The sequence below is a fragment of the Ursus arctos genome, unplaced genomic scaffold (genome assembly GCF_023065955.2).
Source record: "Ursus arctos isolate Adak ecotype North America unplaced genomic scaffold, UrsArc2.0 scaffold_24, whole genome shotgun sequence".
Taxonomy (NCBI): domain Eukaryota; kingdom Metazoa; phylum Chordata; class Mammalia; order Carnivora; family Ursidae; genus Ursus; species Ursus arctos.
This window is the reverse complement of record NW_026622919.1, coordinates 43,681,817-43,700,190: the sequence shown is the minus strand read 5'-3', so window position 1 is coordinate 43,700,190 and position 18,374 is coordinate 43,681,817. Positions and strand designations below refer to the sequence as shown.

At 44.1% G+C, this 18,374-nt stretch overlaps 2 protein-coding genes and 1 pseudogene across 10 annotated transcripts in view; 2 read left to right on the top strand and 1 right to left on the bottom strand.

Annotated features, from left to right (window-relative positions):
- RPA1 (replication protein A1) overlaps window positions 1-5,387 on the bottom strand; it is a 63,882-nt gene extending 58,495 nt beyond the window's left edge. For 2 of the 6 annotated variants that reach the window (XM_044390717.3, XM_048223216.2), the window contains exon 1: window positions 5,211-5,364. In XM_044390717.3, coding sequence (XP_044246652.1) covers window positions 5,211-5,243 — 33 coding nt within the window. In that variant the 5' untranslated portion in view covers window positions 5,244-5,364. Of the gene's footprint in view, window positions 1-5,210 lie in introns of all 6 variants that reach the window. The other 4 variants (XM_026517852.4, XM_048223219.2, XM_044390716.3 and 1 more) reach the window with 4 other exon arrangements.
- An 80-nt stretch (window positions 5,388-5,467) lies between these two features.
- Window positions 5,468-18,374, top strand: part of SMYD4 (SET and MYND domain containing 4) — a 73,668-nt gene continuing 60,761 nt past the window's right edge. For 2 of the 4 annotated variants that reach the window (XM_026517846.4, XM_026517847.4), the window contains exons 1-2: window positions 5,468-5,766; window positions 6,670-6,815. In XM_026517846.4, coding sequence (XP_026373631.1) covers window positions 6,682-6,815 — 134 coding nt within the window. In that variant the 5' untranslated portion in view covers window positions 5,468-5,766; window positions 6,670-6,681. Of the gene's footprint in view, window positions 5,828-6,669; window positions 6,816-18,374 lie in introns of all 4 variants that reach the window. The other 2 variants (XM_048223306.2, XM_048223304.2) reach the window with 2 other exon arrangements.
- On the top strand, window positions 13,304-17,864 carry LOC130544749 (pre-B-cell leukemia transcription factor 2-like; annotated as a pseudogene).

The following is an 18,374-nucleotide window of genomic DNA, read 5'->3' as shown; positions in this document are numbered from 1 at the left end:
CAGCGTTCTGGGATCGAGCCCCACATCAGGCTCCTCCGCTAGGAGCCTGCTTCTTCCTCTCCCACTCCCCATGCTTGTGTTCCCTCTCTCGCTGGCTGTCTCTGTCAAATAAATAAATAAAATCTTTTAAAAAAAATTAAAAATCAAACTACCATATGATCCAGCAATTCCACTTCTGGGTACGTACATGAAGAAACAAAAGCACCTATTCAAAGAGATATATGCACCCATACGTTCACTGCAGCATTATTTATACTAGCCAAGATAAAGAAGCAACCTAAGTGTCCATAAAGAGATGAATGGATAAAGACACACACACACACACACACATACACACACACAGAAGAGTATTACCAGCCACAAGAATGAAATCTTGACACTTGTGACAACATACATGGATCCAGACAGTATTATGCTAAATGAAATAAGCCTGACAGAGAAGACAAATAACATATGATTTCATGTTGAATTCACAAAGCAAAACAAAACAGAAACAGACTCATATATAGAGGAAACAAATTACTGGTTACAACACTGGGGAGTGACTGGGGGTTCAGGTGAAATGTGTGAAGAGGATTAAGAGATTCAGGCTTGGGACACCTGGGTGTCTCAGCTGGTTAAGCGTCTGCCTTCAGCTCAGGTTGAGATCTCAGGCAGGGTCCTGGGATTGAGCCCCACATCGGGCTCCCTGCTCAGCGGGAAGTCTACTTCTCCCTCTCCCTCTGCCTTCCACTTCCCCTGCTCTTACTCTCTCTCTGTCAAATAAATAAGTAAAATCTTAAAAAAAAAAAAAAAAAAAAAGGTTTCAGGCTTCCAGATATAAAATAAATGGGTCATAGGGATGTAATACACAACACAGGGATTTAGTAACAATGTAATAACTGTGTGTGGTAACAGACAGCAACCAGATTTATCATGGGGATCATTTCCTAATGTATAAAAATACCAAATCACTATGATGAACACCTGAAACTAATAGAATACTGTATGTCAATTATACTTCAATTAAAAAATACAAAGCAACAGAAAGTAATAGGGCACATGCATTCAAATCTTCACCCCACTGACAAATTATTTAACTTCTCTGCACTTTAATTTCTTCGTCTGTGAGATGTAGATAATTATAAAAATCTACCTTACAGGGTTACTGTAAGTACTGACTATTATAGATCATTGGAAAAGGCAAAAATATTAGTTCCCCTCCCCTTTCTTTATATTATCCAATAAATTAAGATACAAATACTATTTATTTTATTTACCACAATACCTCCATGCATAATCTCTTCTTTTATGATGTTAGCTCTTGCCCCAAATGCCTCTACTATTTATGTTAGTTGCTTACCCTTTGGGCCTGTGTCTTTTGAACTAAAATGATACTACTTGCTTTAGCTGATGATAATCACAGTTGGCAAAGGTTCTCCACACTGTCACCACAAACACAAAAATTGTCTTTGTCATTTATGAATAAAATTTAAGTAATACTTGATCTAACACTGGAAATATTTCCAAAATTTTGCATACAGCAAAAACTAAGCAATCAAATTATTAACACCATAATCATTCTTTCTAAAAGTGAAGAACAATTCCTAATTTGTCTTGAAGGCACCGGGGCGGGGGGGGGGGGGGTGTGGGGAGGCACCTGGGTGGCTCAGTAGGTTAAGTGACTGACTCTTGATATCAGCTCAGGTTGTGATCTCAGGGTCCTGGGACCAAGCCCTGCATCATCAGGCTCCCAGCTCAGCGGGGAGTCTGCTTGTCTCTTTCTCCTTCTGCCCGTCCCCCTGCTCACCCATGCACTCTCTCTCTCTCATAAATAAATAACATCTTTTCTTAAAAAAGAGAGAGAGAGAGCACAAGCGGGGGGAGCAGCAGGCAGAGGGAGAAGCAGGCTCCTCGCTCAGCAAGGAGCCTGATGTGGGACTTGATCCCTGGACCAGGTATTTAGGAGACTATTCTGAGCAAAAAAAGATGTAATTTCAGGCCTCGAGAATTTACAATCCACTGGGGAATACAGAAAGTAACTAATATTAATCAAATAAAAAGCAAATAAGTATAAAATTACACCCGCAATTACTAATAAGAGATAACATATACTGAGCATTTACTGTGTACCAGGCATGGACTAAGCACTTTAAATGTAATAGCTCATCTAATTCTCCCACTAACCTTACGCAATAGGTACTACATATAATTACCCTCATTTTTCAGAAGAGAAAAGGCAAAGTTTAGTATCTTGCCCAAAGTCACACAGCTAATAAGTGAACAAGCAGGAATTAGGGTCTCAAAATAAAGGGAGTCAAGGAAGGCTTCTCTGAAGAACTAACTGAGCTGAGATTTGAAGACTGTTAGCCAGGGAGGGGAGAGTGAAGAACCATACAGGCAGATGGAAAAGAACGTGCGAGAGTATGGAATATACCAGGAATTTAAATTAAAAAAAAAAAAAAGGAAGAAAAAAGAAAGACACAAAGAAATTGGAAAGACATTCCATGTTCGTGGGTTAGAGGAATAAATATTAAAATGTCTACACTACCCAAAACAATCTACACATTTAATGCAATCCCTATCAAAATGCCAGTAACATTTTTCGCAGAACTAGAATAATCCTAAAATTTCTAAGGAACCACAAAAGACCTCAAGTAGCCAAAGCAATCCTGAAAAAGAAAAACAAAACCATTGGCATCACAATTCCAGTCTTCAAGTTGTATTACAAAGCCACAGTCATCAAAACAGTATGGTACTGGCACAAAAACAGACACACAGATCAATGGAACAAAACAGAAAACCCAGATATAAACCCACAATTATATGGTCAATTAATCTTCGATGAAAGAGGAAAAGAATATACAATGGGAAAAAGTCTCTTCAACAAATGGTTTTGGAAAAACTGGACAGCAACATGCAAAAGAACGAAACTGGACCACTTCCTTACAGCATACACAAACACAAACTCAAAATGGATTAAAGATCTAAATGTGAGACCTGAACCATAAAAATCCTAGAAGACAGCAGAGGCAGTAATTTCTCTGACATCAGCCATAGACACATCTTTCTAGAATTGTCTGCCTCCTGAGGCAAGGGAAATAAAAGCAAAAATAAACTACTGGGACTACATCAAAATAAAAATCTTCTGCACAGCAAAGTAAACAGTCAACAAAACCAAAAGACAACCTACTGAATGGGAGAAGATATTTGCAAACGGCAGATCTGGTAAGGCCTTAGTATCCAAAATATATAAAGAACTACTACAACTCAACACCCAAAACACAAATAACTCAATTAAAAAATGGGCAGAAGACATGAACAGACATTTCTCCAAAGACACACAGATGGCCAACACACATGAAAAAATGCTCAGCATGACTCATCATCACGGAAATGCAAATTAAAACTACAATGAGATATCACTTTACACCTGCCAGAATGGCTAAAACCAACGACACAAAAAACAAGTGTTGGCAAAGATGACATGAAAAAGGAACCCTTGTGCACTGCTGGTGGGAATGCAAACTGGTACAAAATGAGTATGGAGGTTTCTCAGAAAGTTAAATTGCACTGTTAGGTAGTTACCCCAAAAATATGAAAACACTAATTCAAAAGGATACATGTTTATTGCAGCATTATTTATAATAGCCAAATTATGAAGCAGCCCAAGTGTCCACTGATAGATGAGTGGATAAAGAAGATTTGGTACATATATACAATGGAATATTATTCAGCCATAACAAAGAATGAAATCTTGCCATTTGTAACAACATGGATAGAGCTAGAGAGTATAATGCTAAGCGAAATAAGTCAGTCAGAGAGAGACAAATCCCATATGATTTCATTCATACGTGGAATTTAAGAAACAAAACAAATGAGCAAAGGAAAAAAAGGAAGAGAGAGGCAAACCAAGAAACAGACTCTTAACTACAGAGAACAAACTGATGGTTACCAGAGGGGCGGTGGGTGGGGGGATGGGGGAAATAGGTGAAGGGGATTAAAGAATACACTTTTCATGAGCATTGAGTAATGTAGAGAATTGTTGAATCACTATATTGTACACCCGAAACTAACAGAACACTGTATGTTAACTCTACTGGAATTAAAATTTTAAAAATTAAAAAAACAAAAACGAGGCTGGAAAGGAAGAGAGAACAAGTGGGAATATGCAATGATGGGAATGGTGTGTGGGGTGGGGGGGAGGTTATGCTGGGTGGAAGTCAGTGGTCCAGGCAAGAAACAATAGCGCCAGAGTGGAAGAAGACAAGTAGATGTATTTAAGAGATATGTGTGGAGGTAAAACACCGGATTTGGTGATGGACTGAACATCTAAGGTGACGGAAGTCTGTAGGAAGAATGATTCCACAATTTCTGGCTAGCATAGCTTAAAGGAAAATGGTGCTATTCATCGAGATAGGGAACACCAAGAGGCCCAAATTTAGCAAAATAACGGATTTGCTTTGGGACATGTTGAATTTAAAATGCCTTTGAGCTATCAGGTAGGCAGACATATTACAGAGGTTTATCTTTCAGAGTTAAAGGTGGCTCCGGACAAAGAAATGTGTGAGCAACTGACATAGTTGGTAATGGGACTGTCTTAGTGGAAGCGGTAGAACACAACCTTGAGTAAACAAAAACTTACAATGAGGGACCGGCAAATAAAACGAGGAAAGACCAGCCAAGCCAAGCCACAGAAGTCAAAAGAGAGTGTTATCAGAAAGAAGTAATGCTCAAAACTGCTCGAAAGAAGTAACTCCTAAACACTGCTGAGAACTCTGGTAAGTTAAAACTGAAAAGTGTCTGTTAGATTTAACGACCTGGAAGCACCGCTAACTTCTGCCAGGGTTCTTTCTGTAGTGATCGAGGAAACAACGGATTGGAGTCTGTTAACGGGAGGTGAGCTGAAAACAGACAACTCTAGAGAAGTTTGGCTGTGGATACGGGACGGGGAGGAGACAGAGAGTGGCCGCAGGAGGGTGATGGGGGACGATCGAGTTAATTTTGTTCCGTTTTCTTAAGTAGAAAAAACATGAACATGTTTAAAAGACGACAGTAAAAATTCTTCGAGGAGAGGGTGAGAATTCTAGGGAGTCACCCGACGGTACCCCCCCCCCCATCTTCTCCCGCGTTCTCTCCCCACCGCCTACAGCTCCTCTCTCCCTTCTCCACCCCCACAACCCCAGGGCCCACCGCCACTCCAGCCCGCCTGCCCGCAGGCGTCTCCTCACCGCAATGGCCCCCTCGCTCAGGCGGCCCACCATGACTGCGCCGCGCCAACTCCCGCGCTCCGACGCCTACGCAACCCCTGCTTCACTCCCGGGGCCCCGCGCGCTCCAAAGCTATTGGGCCAAGTAGCTGCAGGCATCACCCCCGCCTTCTGACATGCGCAAGGCACAGGGGCGGGCTTAGGGACGGAGCAGCCACTGCATTGGCCGAGGCGCTGCGAGCAGCCCACGTGACCTTCCGGAGCCCGGGTTCAGGACCTAGTCACCTGACGACTGCGCCTGAGGGCGGGGCCCGAGCTGTGGGGCGCGCCAGGGATGACGCGATCTCTTTCTCTCAGCTCGAGGTCCAGTGCCTGAAGGTTTTCGAGACGGTTCTCGGAAAAAAACCTGGCTGGGCCTTTGGCTTGCAGACTGACTGATAGCCCAGAAGAGAATTAGAGCTGTTCCCTGATAAATCTGCTGCTAACCGTAGGCAAAGCAGTAACGATTCCTCAGCAACGCAGAGCCGAGCTCCCGCCGTTGCTAGATCCTGAGCTTGGCACAGTGGGAATCTCCGAAGGTAAATAGGATCCGGTCCCTGCCTTCAAAGGAGAGCATAGTCTGTCGAGGGAGTTACCGCAGTGAGTAGCCCTAACTCCAGGTAGACATGATCTGGGCCTCAGGAGAAACACAAAGTGTGCTGCACTCACAGATGGAAAATCAGGGAAGGCTTCCTGGAGAGGGTGCCATTTGAACTTGGTCTTGAAGGGTGTGTCAGATTTGCGAGGTGTACTCTAAGTGAGAGTAAGGATGCTCCCGGATGGCCTATGCAAAAACTAGAGAGGTGAATAGCCTGGCAAGCTGGAGATAGCTTTAAGGAGCTCAGGATAGTAGGGTACAAAGGAAGAGGTGAGACTTGGGCATTAGAAAATGAGCCCAGGGGTCACATTTGTATTCCCAAAATGCTTGGAGGAGCATTGATTAAGGCAGAGGGCCAACATCTGTCTCAATGTGGAGGATGAATTGAATTTAGGGGGTAGGGTAGGGAACTGAGGCCTTGGAGACTAGCCACGATACCGGAAAGAGATGGTGAGGCTTGAACTAAAGAAATGAGATGGGGATTGAAAGAAAAAACTGAACTCTGTAAGAGATGGAAACATTTGTTAATGTACTAGTAGCTGGGGGGAGAAAGAGAAGAATCTGGAATGTTTCAGGTTTCTGACTTGAGGAGCTTGGGAAGATGGAGGTCTAAGAGGCAAGCGTGGTGTGTGGAACGAAGTAGGCCTTCAGTAAATATTTCTGAATAAAAGGATGTTCAGTGAACAGGTGTGAGAGAAAATGGATCCTCAGTATGTAAACTACAGAAAAAGACTGCAAGAATTGATTTTGTTGCTTCACGTTTGCTTGAGTGAAATCTTAATTTTTTTGTAGAATTGGGCATTTGTAGAAATCTGAATTCCTTATTTTCTTATTCATTTTATAGACCTAAAGTAGAATGGATCTGCCTGTGGATGCGTGGAAATCATATGTATTTCAGAAATGGTCTTTGCTTCCGAAGTCCATTCAGGATGCAATTTCTACAGCAGATACTTTAAGGGATCTCTTTCTTCACTCCTCTTCACTTCTTCAGTAAGTGTGTGAAAGCTTTAACCTGGGAAGTTTTGATTTAGAAAATGTTCTCTTTTTTTGTCATTTGCTCTCAAGTTCTATCTCATTTTCATGGAAGGATTAAGTTCAGATTTTTATATTTTGGGGCATTCATTAGTTCTTGCTATTTCCAGTTTTTCCTAACCTACTATTATAGAACAGGCAGGAATGCTAATGGCTTTTTTGGTGTCATTGTTATGTTTCAGTAATCAATGTCTTCCTACAGAAACTAGGCTGTGAACTTTGCCATCTCCCAAAAGATATAGTGGGCATTTACTAGCTACACATAGAAATTTATTTATTTATTTATTTTTAAAGATTTTATTTATTTATTGGACAGAGATAGAGACTGCCAGCAAGAGAGGGAACACAAGCAGGGGGAGTGGGAGAGGAAGAAGCAGGCTCCCAGCGGAGGAGCCTGATGTGGGGCTCGATCCCAGAACTCCAGGATCACGCCCTGAGCCGAAGGCAGACACTTAACGACTGAGCCACCCAGGCACATGTGTAGGGCACATAGAAATTTATAAGTGCTCAAATTGAGAAAGGACTTTAGTGGTCATATCATCTAACCCCAGTATTTTTCTAACTCTCTTGACTACCCTCCTCAGTAAGAAATACTATTTTATATCACAACCTAGTATATATATGTATATAAAATTGAAATTGAAACATTCAGTGAATTTTTTGTTGGTCACCTGTTTTATGCCAGCTACTGTGCTAGATGCTTAGAGAACAAAAAATACATCAGTGAGGGGCGCCTGGCTGGCTCAGTCGGTAGAGCATGACTCTTGATCTTAGAGTCGTGAGTTCAAGCCCCACATTGGGCAGTAGAGCTTATTTCAAAAAAAAGAAAGAAAAATACATTTAGTAAACAAAAAATAGACACAGATCCTTACCCTTGAGGAAATTAATTCTGGCAAGGAGGGACAGACAGTAAACATAAATAAGCAAAGTATATAATATGTTAAAGGTGCTAAGTATAATAGGAAAAAAAACTAAAGTAGAACAGGGTAAGGGAAATAGGCAGTGCCAGGAGTGAGAGTGCAGATTGTAGTATTAAATAGTGTGATGATATATGGTCTCACTGAAAAGATGAAAGTTGAGGGGCACCTGGGTGGCTCAGTCGGTTAAGTGTCCGACTTTTGATTTCAGCTCAGGTCATGATCTGAGGGTTGTGTGATCAAGTCCCACATCAGTCTCCATGCTGAGCGTGGAGCCTGCTTAAGATTGTCCTCTTCTTCTGGCCCTCCACACTTGGGCGTTCTCTCTCTGTCTCTCTCTCTTTAAAAAAAAAAAAAAAGGTGGAAGTTGAGCAAAGTCTTGGAGATACAGGAGTTAACAAATCAGATATCTGAGAGAAGAGTACTCCAGACAGAGATCCCAGGTTGGGAGTGTGTCTGGCATGTTCAAGCAATAGCAAGAAAGCTAGTATGAGTGAACAGAATAAGCCAGAGGGAGAAGAGCAGGAAATAACATCAGAGAGGTATGGGACATTCATGGGGATTGGGGGATAGCGGGTGGCACAAATCATGTTGGCCCTCCTAAGCATCTTGTCTTTTTCATCAGAGTAGGAAATTATTGCAGGGTGTGGTAGGCAGACTTCTAAAACTGACGCCCCCCACCAGCACTTCCAAGTCAGTAGACCTTGAGATAAAATTATCTGAATGGGCCTAGTCTAATCAGGTGACATCTTTAAAAGCAGAGCACTTTTTCCAGCTGGTAGCACAAAGGAATTTCAAAGAGATTCAGATCATGAGATGTGAATGTGCTTGTGCTGACTTTGAAGATGGAGGGGGACCACATGATAAGGAATGCAGGCAGCCCCTACAGGCTAAGAGTAGTTCCTGGCTAATAGCCAGCAAGGCAATGAGGATGTCAGACCTACAACTGTAAGGAACTGTCTTCTGCCAAAAACCTGAATGACCGTAGAAGCAGATTCTTTCCCAGGTCTTCCATATAAGAGGTCACCTTGATTTCAGCCTTGTGCGACCCTACTCAAGAGAACTCAGCCAAGCTCCCCTGCACTTCTGATCTGTAGACTATGAGGATAAGAAATGGGTGTTAAGCTGCTGAAGTTGTAATTGGTTATACAACGTAAGAAAACTAATTCACAAGGTTTTGAGAGAATGATGTGATCTGATAATATTTTAAAGCAGAGGTTAGGAAACTACAACTGCAGTGTAAATCAATCCCACTGCCTGTTTTTATATGGCCATCAGCTAAGAATGGTTTTTACAGATAAGCATTTACAGTTGATGTGATGATAGGGAACACTGGGTTTGAACCCTTAAAAATCCATTAAAATTTTAAAAAAGAGGGGTGCCTGGGTGACTCAGTTGATTAAGTGTTTGACTCTTGGTTTCAGCCCAGGTTGTGATCTCAGGGTCCTGGGATCGAGCCCCAGGTGGAGCTCCATGCTTAGCGGGGAGTCTGCTTGAAGTTCTTTTCCTCTCCCTCTGTCCGCCCCCCAAATAAATAAATAAATCTTTTTAAAAAAAAATTAAAAAAAAAAGAATTCCATTCTCATTAATTCCATTCTCATTCTGTATAACATGGGGCACCTGGCCTGCTCAGCCGGAGGAACATGTGACTCTTAATCTCAGGGTCATGAGTTCGAGCCCCAAGGTACGGGTAGAAATTGCTTTGAAAAAAATTTTTTTTTTAAATAGACCTGTGGGGCACCTGGGTGGCTCAGTCAGTTGGGTGTCTGCCTTTGGCTCAGGTCATGATCCCAGAGTCCTGGGACCAAGCCCCATATCCTGCTCCCCAGGGAGTCTGCTTCTCCCTAAATACTTACTCTGACTTTACACAGAAAAAGTTTGCTGACTCCTAGTTCAAGGGATCAATAGACTATAGGAGAAGAAAGGGTAGAATTAGAGAAACCTGTTGGGAGGCTCTTGCATTAATCCAGGTGAGAGATGCGGTGATGATAATTTGGACCAGGGTGGTAGTGGTAAGGATGATGAGAAATGGCTGGATTCTGAAGGTAGACTTAGTAGCATTCCCTGAAAGATGAGATGTGCTGTGTTAGAGAATGAGAGAAGTAAAAAGGGGCTCTGGGGATATAGGCCTAAGAAATCCGAAATTACCGTCACCTGGGTGGGCTTCAGATGGAGCTGTTTTGGGAAGGAAGATCAGGGGTTCATCGTTTAGTTTGAGATGTCTAGTAGACATCCAAGTGGAGCTTTCTAAGTGGAGCATTGCATTTAGGAGAGAGACTGGGCTAGAGATAGAAATTTGGGAGTCATTCATGGGATTTCAAGTCACAGACTGGGTAAGTTCACCATGGAAGAGAGTGTAGATGCTTACTGCATATGATGTACTTTGATATTTTCCTCTATTTATCTCATTTTAAAAATACTAATTAGGGGTGCTTGGATGCCTCAGTTGGTTAAGCGTCCAACTCTTTTTTTTTTTTTTAAAGATTTTATTTATTTATTCGACAGAGATAGAGACAGCCAGCGAGAGAGGGAACACAGGCAGGGGGAGTGGGAGAGGAAGAAGCAGGCTCATAGCAGAAGAGCCTGATGTGGGGCTCGGTCCCAGATCGCCGGGATCACGCCCTGAGCTGAAGGCAGACGCTTAACCGCTGTGCCACCCAGGCGCCCCAAGCGTCCAACTCTTGATTTTGGCTCAGGTGGTGATCTCAGGGTGCTGGGATCCAGCCCTTTGTGGGGCTCTGTGCTTGGTGGCGAGTCTGCTTGGCAGTCTCTCTCCCTCTCCCTCTGCCCCACCCTGTGCATGCTCTCTCCCCTCTCTCTCTCTCTCTCTCTCTCTTTAAAATAAATAAATCTTTAAAAAATACAAATAGGGGCGCCTGGGTGGCTCAGTTGGTTAAGTGGCTGCCTTTGGCTCAGGTCATGATCTCGGGGTCCTGAGATCAAGCCCCACATTTGGCTCCCTGCTCAGTGGGGAGTCTGCTTCTCCCTCTCCCTCTGCTGTTCCCCCTGCTTGTGCTCTCTTGCTCATGGTCTTCCTCAGGTAAATAAGTAAAATATTTTTTAAAAGGATTAAAAAAATTTTTTTAATTAAAAATACAAATAAAAAAAATACTAATCAAGGGGTGCCTGGGTGGCACAGTCACTTAAAGGACCAACTCTTGGTTTTGGCTCAAGTCATGACCTCAGGGTTGTGGGATCAAGCCCCATGTCGGGCTCTGCACTCAGCAGAGAGTCTGCTTAAGACTCTCTCTCCCTCTCCCCTACCCCAAAATAAATAAAATCTTTAAAAAATAATAGTAATCAGGACCCACTAAATTGATTTTGTGACCCACTCAGTTGTGACCTACAATTTAATGTCTAAATCTCTTCAGGATTTGTGGATTCCCTTTACAGAATTTCCAAAGATGATAGACACCTGTTGATGAAAATAGTAATAGAGTTATCCCAAGGTAATTTGATATGGTTTACTAACAGCAAGATGTTGTAATTCACAAAAATCATTTGAACTTTTAGTACACTGAAAGGAATATAAATCAAGAGAATTTGCCTGGTCATTTAATATTGAAGTTCCTCCAGACTCCAGCTTAGGCTCTCTTTCCTTTCCACTCTGTATTCTCAACTGATATAGTCTTGTTCACACCCATGACATCAGTCACGTCCTATATGCTGATTACCCTGAAAATTCTATGTCTAGCCCTCACCTCTCTTCTGGGACTTAAATCTCTAAATCCAGCTGACTACTTAAAGTCTCAAAGATACTTAAAATTCAGGGGTTCCTGGGTGGCTCAGTCAGCTAAGTGTCTGCCTTTGGCTCAGGTCATGATCCCAGGGTCCTGGGATTGAGCCCCACGTTGGGCTCCCTGCTCAGCAGGAAGCCTGCTTCTCCCTCTCTCTCTGCCTACCGCTCCCCCTGCTTCTGCTGTCTTTGTCAAATAAACAAGTAAAATCTTAAAAAAAAAAAATCCTTAAAATTCAACATATCCAAAATCATCGTCCCTTCCAGTGGTCCCTATCTTAGTGAATTGCACTGCCTTATTTCAATTCCTAAAGCTAGAAACCTGTGAACCATTCTATATTTAAAAATTACTTATGAAGGGGTTGCCTGGCTGGCTTAGTGAAGCATGCAACTCTTGATCATGACAACTCTCCTACCATAACTTAAAAAAAGAGAGAGAGATGGTAATAATCATATTTTTAAAGACACCAGAGAGCAACAAGAACTAGGTGGACTAAAATTCCAGAGAAGACAGACTCCTTACTAGCTGATCACTAGTGATTTTCTTTCCTGAGAATAAAACCTGAGGATCCAGTGGGCCCTAAGCAGAGGTACTTTCCTGGGGGACACTGAACCCAGCAGACATTTTGGCAATTGTTTGTTTTTAAAGATTTTATTTATTTATTTATTTATTTATTTATTTATTTATTTGACAGCAAGATAGAAAGCACAAGCAGGGGGAGTGGCAGGCAGAGGGAAAGGGAGAAGCAGACTCCCCGCCGAGCAGGGAGCCTGATGCAGGGCTCCATCCCAGGACCCTGGGATCATGACCTGAGCAGAAGGCAGATGCTTCACGGACTGAGCCACCCAGGCGCCCCGGCAGTTGTTTGAGGCTGATGTGACGGGTTAGAAACTAGAGGAGCCCCAAACGCAAGGCCCAAAAGGTAGGTTTACCTTCTAGAACATCAGTAGAGCGTGCAACTCTTAATCTCAGAGTTGTAAGTTTGAAGCCCATTTTGGGTGTAGAGATTACTTAAAAAAAAAAAATCTTAAAAAAAATAAGAGAAACAAAAAAATAGTAGCCCAACCCTGATTCAACTCAATTTTCAATTACGTGAAGGTTGGCCAGTCCCTCATCCCATCTGCCTTAACATAGGAGAGGGGAGACTTTGACAATGGAAGATGTCTTCTTGTCTTCTGTGTACAGTCAGGAATACACCAAATGATTACTAGACATGTGGGGCACCTGGCTGGCTCAGTTGGAAGAGTTTGTGACTCTTAATCTCAGGGTTTGACCCCCATGTTGGGGGTAGAGATTACATTAAAAAAATTTTTAATAAAAATTAAAAATAAAAGGTAATAAAATACCTTTCAAAAATGAATGCAAAATGAAGGTATTTTCAGGCCAAAAAAAAAATTCTGAGAGACCATCTTCTGCAGATCAGAGCCTCAAGAAATAACTGAAGGAAGCTCCTCAGGTTAAACAAAAATCATCCCAGCTCTTCTTCCCCGGCTCCCTTCCCCCGGCTCCCCCCTCCTCCCTCCTCTCTTTCTCTCTCTCTCTCATACACCCCCGCTTGGGCCTCCTCTCTCTCCGGCTCCGTTTTCTCCACCGCGGGGGGCCGGGGTCTCCTGTGGGGGGCCCAGCCAGTACCCCCGGTCTCCCTTCTGTGCCCCGGTGAACCTCCGGGGGAGCCAGGAGGGGGGAAAGGGGGGGTTGGGGGGGAGGGAGCAGCGGCCCCACCCAGTTTTGGGGGGGTAGCCAGGCGGGGGGAGGGGCGGAGCAGGGAGGGGGCCTCGGGAGCCCCCCAACTATGGACGAGCGGCTGCTGGGGCCGCCTCCTCCAGGTGGGGGCGGGGGGAGGGCTGGGATTGGTGGGTGGGGAACCTGGGGCCCTGGCGAGCCTCCCGGCGGCGGAGACCCCGGTGGGGGAGGCGGGGCGGGGGGGGGGAGGAATCCCAGGTCCCAGGTCCCAGGTCCCAGGAGGCCAAGGGAAGCAAGACATCGGGGACATTATGCAGCAGATAATGACCATCACCGACCAGAGCCTGGACGAGGCCCAGGCCGAGAAACACGCCCTTAACAGCCACCGCATGAAGCCTGCTCTCTTTAGTGTCCTGTGTGAAATCAAGGAGAAAACCGGCCTCAGCCTTCGAAGCTAGCAAGAGGAGCCGGTGGACCCACAGCTGATGCGCCTGACAACATGCTTCCGAGAGAGGGTGTGGCTGGGCCTGAGGAGGGGGGCGGGGCGCAGCCGCAGCCAGTGCAGCCGCTGCAGCCTCCGGGGGCGGCGTGTCCCCTGACAACATCGAACAGTCCGACTATCGCAGCCGACTTGCCCAGATCTGCCGCATCTACCACTCGGAGCTGGAGAAGTATGAGCGGGCGTGTAACGAGCGCACGGCGCGAACCCGCTGCGGGAGCAGAGCCGCACTCGGCCCCCGTGGCCCCCAAGGAGAGGGAGCGCATGGTGGGCATCATCCGTCGGGAGTTCAGCGCCATCCAGATGCAGCTCAAGCAGAGCACCTGTGAGCCGTCATGATCCTGCGCTCCCGCTTCTTGGATGCCAGACGAAAACGCCGCAGCTTGAGCAAACAGGCCACTGAGGTCCTCAACGAGTATTTCTGCTCCCACCTGAGTAAGGCCTATCTTAGTGAGGAGGCTAAGGAGGGGCTTGCCAAGAAGCGCGGCAGCACTGTCTCTCCGGTCTCCAACTGGTTTGGCAACAAGCGCATTCGCTATAAGAAAAATATTGGAAAGTTCCAAGAGGAGGCAAACATCTATGCCGTCAAAACGGCCGTGTCAGTCACCCAGGGGGGCCACAGCCGCACCAGCTCCCCGACACCCCCTTCCTCTGCAGGCTCTGGAGGCTCTTTCAATCTCTCAGGATCCGGAGACATGTTTCTAGGGATGCCCGGGCTCAGCGGAGATTCCCACTCTGCTTCCCAGGTGGAATCGCTCCGACACTCAGTGGGGCCAGGGGGCTAGGGGGACAACCTTGAGGGAGGCCAGATGTACAGCCCTCGGGAAATGAGGGCAAATGGTGGCTGGCAGGAGGCTGTAACCCCCTCCTCAGTGACATCTCCGACAGATGGACCAGAGCGTTCACTCTGACACTTCCACCTGATCTTGCCCCTCAGGGCCACAGGGATGGGGGCGCACAAGGCGACTCGTGAAGAGGACACAGGCATCCAGAGGACAAACCCCAAACACAGGAGAAGCACAAGACAGAGAAGGGCAAATGGGGTCATCCCTTCCCCAACGAGACTCTCTCAGTGCTGGGGGTGCTGACTACATGGCAGGGAGAATGGGGTCTCTCTCTCCCCCTTTTCTCCTTTTTTTCCAGTCTTTTTTCTCTCCCTTTCTCTCACACACAAACCATACACCCAGAATCCTGTTGTTCAGATCGCTTTCCCTTTGCTCTACCTGCCATACTGTATTCTGTTTCTGTCTCTTTCTCTGGGCTCCCCCACTGTCCCTCCCCCACCCCACTTGTCTGCTCTGGGATCTGTGGAGAAGACAGCCCTGCCTGACCAGAGATGCCAAAACTGGGGACACAACTCTGGACAGAGGACATGGGCCATGAACTCTGCGCCTTCCCACCCCTGCCCCTCCAGATGGCTTTATTACCTCATACGCAGCTCATCTTAAACCAATAGAATCGCTCTGTGGGAAAACACACACACACAAATCATCCCACATAGAAGCATGCAGTTGCAGAAATAATGCAAGGTACTAGAAAAGATAAATATGTGACTAAATATTTTTAAAATCATTATTTAAAATAATGATAGTAATAATGTTTTATTACTTAGATGTTAATAAAACAATAGTTTTATTATTACTTAGTTTTATTATTATTATTATGGGACTTAGAACATTTAGAAGTGAGGCATGATAATAGACAAATAGGAAAATGGGCAAAAGGAGGTAAATTGTTTTAAGGTTCTTCTGTATAGCCTGGGAAATGGCAAAAGTACTAACTGAAGATGGTAAATAAATCAGGGATTCATTTTGTAATCCCAGGATAACCATGAAACATATATTTAAAATTTTGAGTTTTATAATAAAATCAAGTTAATTCTCCCCCTTTTCTATGTGGTAGGTATACATTCCAATGTTCTCTGCATCCTAATCCCTACAACTTACAAATGTGTTAGGTTACGTGGCAGAGAGAAATTAAGTTTGCAGATGGAATTAAGGTTGCCAATGAGCCAAGTTTGAGATAGGCAGAGTAGCCTGGGTTATCCCTGTGAGCCCAATATAATCGCAAGAACCCTTAGAAGTGGAGAAAGGAGGCAGAAGTGTTAGAGGGAGACAGAACTAGTGGAAGAATTGTCAGAGAGACGCAGCATTGCCGGTTTTGAAGGTAGAGAAAGGGAGCCACAAGCCAGAGAATATAGTCAGCCTCTGGAGACTGGAAATGGTGAGAAAACAGATTCTCCCCTGAAGCCTCTGGAAAGCAGCACATCTTTACCAACACCTTGATTTTAGCCCATTGAGCCCCGTGACAGAACTGACACATTTTTGCTTGTTGTAAGCCACTAATTTTGTGGAAATTTGTTACAGCCCCGTGACAGAACTGACACATTTTTGCTTGTTGTAAGCCACTAATTTTGTGGAAATTTGTTACAGCCCCATGACAGAACTGACACATTTTTGCTTGTTGTAAGCCACTAATTTTGTGGAAATTTGTTACAGCAGTGACAAAAAACCAATGCGCTCCCTTGACCTCCCTAATCCACACTACTATCAGTAGTTAGACCATGACTATTTGGTTTCCCAGAGGCACACTTGCCTCCCACCAAACTATTCCTACACCCCAACAGGAATCATTTTTCAAAACAGAAATCAGATTCTATTGCTCTCACTTAAAATCTTTCAGGATTTTTTTTGTTCTTATAAGAAAGACTAAATTTCTCAACTTAATACAGCCAGCAAGACATTGCAGTCAGCCCACTGCCTGTCTCCTTTGTCTCCTCTTTTCACCCCACTCCTGTTCTCAGCACATGGGCCTTCTTTCAGTTCTTGATGTGCACTCTGCTTCTTGCCATGTGGCCTTGCTCCCTGTATTCTGCCTGAAATGCTTTTCCTGGCTTCTCTCTCCTCCTGCACACGCGAATTAAATTCTGCTCATCCTTCAGGGTCAGCCAGATCTTTCCTCAGGAAGGCCTTCCCTAAGTCCCAGCTGGCTCACCTTTGTTTTTTATACGTTTACAACACTACGTAGCTTTCCTTTCTATATTTGTGTAATCATTTGCTTTCTGTCTCTTCACTACTAAACTATAAACCTCACGAAGGCAAAGATCTTGTCTGTGTCTGTCTTTCTGTAGACAAGAGCAGTGCTGTGTCCAAAACAAAACAAAAACCTGGGTATTTAATAAATACTGATCAAATGACAGTTTGGAAATAGGTATAAAGCTCTTTACCAACTGGCACATATTAATGCTCAATATGACACATAAATGAGAGCTTCATATATATACAGATATATAAACGCATACCTTTCAAGTTCAACGTTAACATCTTTACCTTTGTGCCGGCAGCTGTCAATAGTGTCTCACACGTAGCGAGGGGCTCGTGTTTTTGTTGAAACATAGTGAGCACAGCGTTGAGCCTTGGCAGTTCGGGTACTGACTAGGTACAGTTAGGGTAATAGTTGGGTTTGGGGTTTGGTTTTTTGTGGGTTTTTGGTCTGCTTATTAGTTTTCTTTTTCACAGATGTTCACAGGATAGAAACACATTCTCATTGGATTTGAAATGATATTTAATGAAGTTTAACAGGAAAGAGTCTCCTTTATTCTTCTCATTCAGTTCCACAGACATAACCACCGTTTATTGGAGTTTTCTAGTTCTTTTTATGTATTCTCATACAATTGTAAATAAATATGCTCATATCTGTTTCTTTATTCTGTTAGACTATATTATGTGCTTTGTTCCAGGATGTTTTCTCCAATGTCACACCTTGATCTTTCTGGCAACCCTGTGATATTACTTGTAGAGTTATGCCATAATGTAGTTATTCTTTCCCTGTTGAGGGGCAATTATATTACTTCCAGTTGTGTTTTTACTGTTAGAAACAATGTGGCAGTGAATGATTTTTTTTTTTTTAAGATTTTATTTATTTGTCAGAGAGAGAGAACGAGCACAAGCGGGGGGAGGGGGGCGGCAGGCAGAGGGAGAAGCAAAGAGCCCAACATAGGACTCAATCCCAGAACCCTGGGATCATGACCTGAGCCGAAGGTAGATGCTTAACTGATTGAGCCATCCAGGCATCCCTGGAGTTTATTTTTGTATATGATATGAGAGAGTGTTCTAACTTTTTTTCAGATAATTTTTCTTCAGCATTTATTGAATAGTCCATTCTTTCCTTAGTGCTTCAAAATACTGTATTTATTAAAAATTAAATTCACACTTAACTCATAAATTTGCATCTAGACTCTATTTCTATGCCAAAACCAAAGGGTTTTTACTGTGACTTTATAGTATCAGAATTCTGTCAGTTTCAAGTGAAAGAAACCTAGCTCAAATTAGGAAATTTATGCACTATGAAACTAGGATATCCAAAGGCAGATCTGTTTTCAAGCACTGTTGAATCCAGGGCCTCAGATGGCATCAGATTCTGTATCTCCTCGTCTCTCAGACAAACTCTACACTTGATGGGTGTGATAAACATTGGTAGCCTAGGGCACATCCTGAACCACAAGAAACCACAAGAAAAGAGGCCATCATTCCTGAGAGTTTTGGCAGAAAAGGTCTGGATTGGACTCCAATCAACCTGATTTTGACTGCCTGGTGAATCCCTTCAACCAAAAGTTTGAGGCTTTTCTGATTGGCCGGGCCTATAGCACGTGCCCAGCCCTTTTGTGGCTTTGGGGTCTTCC